The 4,491-nt window shown below is 47.8% G+C and overlaps 1 protein-coding gene across 1 annotated transcript in view; it reads right to left on the reverse strand.

Annotated features, from left to right (window-relative positions):
• The window catches only part of TMEM206 (transmembrane protein 206), a 53,446-nt gene that overhangs the window by 46,994 nt on the left and 1,961 nt on the right, over positions 1-4,491 (reverse strand). The window contains exon 2 of the mRNA XM_008073566.1: positions 523-619. Within this exon, the coding sequence (XP_008071757.1) occupies positions 523-619 (97 nt within the window). The remainder of the gene's footprint in view (positions 1-522; positions 620-4,491) is intronic.

Raw genomic sequence — 4,491 nt, forward strand, 5'->3', positions numbered from 1 at the left:
ACCCAAAAAAAAAAAAAAAAAAAATGAGCAAGCCAGGCATGGTCGCTCACTCCTGTAATTCCAGCACTCTGGGAGGTAGAGGTGAGAGGATTGCCTGAGCCCACAGGTTCAAGACCAGCCTGGGCAATATGGCAAGACCTGGTCTCTACAATAAATCAAAAAAATTAGCTGGGCGTGGTGGCACACGTCTGCAGTTCCAGCTACCTTGGAAGGCTGAGGCAGAAGGATCTCCTGAGCCCCACTGATCAAGGCTGCAACAGTCGTGAGCATGCCACTGCACTCCAGCCTAGAAAACAGAGTGAGACTCCAACCCAAAAAACAGAAAGAGAAAAGAGCAGATACCAGCCTAGACATATCCTCTGTTTCAAGGTTAATTAAATATGTAGCACTTTAAAACTAGGGTAAAACATGAGATCCGACACCAGGGTGAACGGCAGGAGGCTCCTCCTCTCCCACAGTAGGCAAGGCGCCAGCACAGCACAGTCTTCTAGTACTTCCACCCCCAGTACTGAACCCACCTACCTGTTAAGACACCCGGACCTTGGACTTTGACCGTCTCCTTGTCCTGCTCGTCTGCCTGCTCTGAGTTCTCAACCACCTGGTCCAATTCCTCACTCAGCTAAAAGGAGAAGCAAAAGGGACAAACAGGTCAGCTGTATCAGCCCTGCTTCTCTAGACTAGAATAAGAAAGCAGAAGTTGCTTCTCACTTGACTGTCACACACACAAAAAACCACATGATGCAGGGTGCTACTACAGCAATGCTACAGATGAGGACACTGAAGCTCAGAAAACTCAAGGAACTTTCTGTCTCTTAGTTTTCCAGGACTACTATAACGAAGTACTACAAACTAAGTGGCTTAAAACAATGGAAGTATCTTCTCTTCAGTTCTTTTTGGGCTAGAAGTCTGAAATCAAGGTGATGGTAGGGTTGGTTCCTTCTGAGAATGGTGAGAGAGAAACTGTTCCACACCTTTCTCCTAGCTTCTGGTGAATCCTTGGCTTGTAGATGCATTCAACCTCCAACCTCTGCCTCTACCTTCCTCTAGGCATGCTCCCTGTGTCTGTGTCTTCACATGGTTGTCTTCTTTAAAAAGCACAGTGGCTCAGCCTGTAATCCCAGCACTTTGGGAGGATTGCCTGAGCCTGGGGATTCAAGACCAGCCTGGGCAACTTGGTGAGACTTTGTCTCTACAATAAATCACAAAAACTAGCTGGGCGTGGTAGCGTGCATCTGAAGTTCCAGCTACTTGGAAGGCTGAGGCTGAAGGATCACCTAAGTCCAGCAGGTCGAGGCTGTGGTGGCTGTGAGTATGCCACTGCACTCCAGCCTCCAGCCTGGGCGACAAGAGTGAGACTCCAACTCAAAAAATAATAATAATAATTTAAACATAAAAACACCAGACATGTTGGATTAGGGGCTCACACTACTCCAGTAGGATCTCATGCTAACTAATTACACCTGCAGTGATCCTATTTCCAAACAAGATTACAATCTGAAATACTGGGGGTTTGGACTTAACATATCTATTCTTGGGAAACAGTTCAACCCATGTTTTCCATGGCCATACAGTCAGTGAAATATAGAGCCAGGAGTCAAATCTGAATTGGTATAGTTCCAAAACCCACAGTCTTAGCCACTTCCCAAAGGAAGAGGAAATGCAGTTTAGATAGAGTCTGCTGAGAAAGAACAGGGAACAGTGAAGTTGGTATCAGAGCTTTCTGGCACTCTGGCTAAAGTCCACCAACTTGGGCTCAAATGGCAGAACAAAGCAGGGAGGGCTGCCCATCCCCAAAACAGATGCTAATGAACAGCCTGTATCAGGCAAACTCAACCTTACTTCATCAGTGTTCGCGCCTGTCAAATGGGGAAAATTATGCCACTGAGAAGGGTAGAAGGGCAGAAAGAATACCATGATTATCAACAAGTCTCCTTAGGATTAGGGAGGAGGCAGGAGAAGTCAAGACCAGAGTTTAGAGAAGCCATCAGTGAACTGCAAGAGAGGGAGAGGGGACAGCTTTCCCAGATGTTTTCTTAAGCTCACAGTGTCATCACTTAAGGTTTCAAGGTATTTTCTTTAAGAAATCACCTCCAAGAGGACTGAGTTAAAGAAATAGTTCTTCTGCATCTATTATTGTTGCATCTACCTCTACTCCTGTTCCTTAGAATCAGGCATTTAAATCCCACTTCAAGCCCTCCAAGCACAAAAGAGAAGAAAAACAACTGGTGGGAGAGCGTGGGGAGGCTGGAGAGGACACCAAGATATACAGGCCACTAGTGGGAGCACAGATAAAGAGGGCGTCAGAGGTCTCACTGGCCAAAGGGAGAGAAAGATATTGTCCTGGGAAGGCTCCAAGCCTCACTCAGGTTTACCCTGACCCAGGTGGCAACACCCTCCCACCCAGTACCCTTCCTGACTACCTGCAGCCATAATGAGCCCACCTCCCTGCCTTATTTCAGCCAAATTTTCAGTATATCTCATCCCCCAAAGCTAAAACCTTTTCTCAGCAAAGAAACCTAACTCGCGCTAGATACACTCTCAGAATGATCCCAGCAAGAAAGATACAGGCTATTCTCTAGGTGAGAAGATGAGAGACAGGGACTTCAAATAAGACTCCCTTCCAGTGCCTTCCACCATGGGTGTGCCCTCAAAGAGCAACTGTCTGCACCCCTAGCCTTGCCCCTGCAAGTTGGGTAACCTATATTTTCACAAACGTTTTGTGAGCCCTGTTAAATGTGGCGATACTGCTGCCTATGTATGGATGATAAGGAATACAGTCCTGTTAAGCCAGGACCCGAAAGTGCCCTAGAAGCACAAGTTGCCCACACCCTGTTAACAAGAGCTATCACTCACCAAGTGGTCACTATCTGCCAGGCAATGAGCTAAGCACTTTCCATATACCAACTCATCTAATCCTTACAAAAACCCTAGGAGGGCCGGGCTCGGTGGCTCAGCCTGTAATCCCGAGCCTTTGGGAGGCTGAGGTGAGTGGATTGCCTGAGCCCGTGGGTTCGAGAACCGCCTGGGCACGCGAAACCTCATCTCTACAATAAATTAAAAAAAAATTAGCCAGGCGTGGTAGCGTGCGCCTGTAGTTCCAGCTCCTTGGAAGGCTGAGGCGGAAGGATCGCCGGAGCCCAGCAGATCAAGGCTGCGGTGGCCGGAAGCGGCCACTGCACTCCAGTCTGGGCGACAGAGTGAGACTCCGACTCAAAAAAAAAAAACCCTAGGAGGTAGGGATGATCATTGCCTTCGTTTCTCAGATGAAGAAACTGAGGCTCAGAAAGTTAAGTGACTTGGCAAAAATCACACAAATGGCAAGAGGCACAGCCAGGACAGGAACATGGGTTTTTTTACTTGAAAGCCCTACTATTTACCCACTGTGCTCTACTTCCTATAGGTCTGAAAACTTTCAGACACATCTCATTCTCCAGGATTCTGTGTCTAGGGCACAGAAACTAGGGGCCATGGAATCCACAGCACTGGTTAAAATCCACCAGGCTCCTTTTAGATAAAAGACACAGATGGAGAAAGGGGATGGGAGGATATGTACAAAAACTTGTCCAAGGCCAGATTCCAGCCACAATCTTGCATTAAAAAATGGCAAGCCTTAGGCAAATCTCATCTGCCTTCAACCTGGCTTTCCCCTCTACTGTGGGGCTAAGCCATCGGCTTTATATACTCCACAAAGTCTTTTTGTGAATCATCATTTACAAAGGGAGAGACATACATCAAAAACTGATTAAGACAGAAAGTGGCAAGTTCATATGATAAGGACAGGCACAATGTCCTTTCAAGACAGACTGGTCTCAAAAGTCAGCCCCCACAGAGCATGAGGTACTTGAGGTGACCTTTGTCTAAGAGATATTTTATCCAATGGAGCTTAGGAGAGGGTGAAAGAAGAAGAAATGGTGTAAGTACGAGCATAGAGGCAGGAGCACATTTTTTTTTTTTTTTTGAGTCAGAGTCTCACTCTGTCACCCAGGCTGGAATGCAGTGGCACACTCATGGCCACCACAGCCTCGACCTGCTGGGCTCAGGTCAGGTGATCCTTTCACCTCACTGACCAGGAGCACATTTTAAAATAGTGAGATTCGGGCCAGGCGCGGTGGCTCAAGCCTGTAATCCTAGTACTTTCGGAGGCCGAGGCAAGAGGATTACCTGAGCCCAGGGGGCAACTTGGTGAGACCTCATCTCTACAATAAATCAAAAACTAAGCCAGGTGTGGTAGCATTCACCTTTAGTTCCAGCTACTTGGAAGGTTGAAGCAGAAGGACCGCCTGAGCCCAGCAGGCAGAGGCTGCGGTGGCCATGAGTATGCCACTGCACTCCAGCCTGGGCAACAGAGTGAGATTCCAACTGAAAAAAAATTAAAATATGCTGGGCTCGGTGGCTCAGCCTGTAATCCTGCGCCTTTGGGAGGCTGAGGTGAGTGGATTGCCTGAGCCCGCAGGTTCGAGACCCGCCTGGGCAGTGAGACCTCATCTCTAC

This window comes from Carlito syrichta, unplaced genomic scaffold (genome assembly GCF_000164805.1).
Source record: "Carlito syrichta isolate Samal-C Ts95f unplaced genomic scaffold, Tarsius_syrichta-2.0.1 Scaffold315946, whole genome shotgun sequence".
Taxonomy (NCBI): Eukaryota; Metazoa; Chordata; class Mammalia; order Primates; family Tarsiidae; genus Carlito; species Carlito syrichta.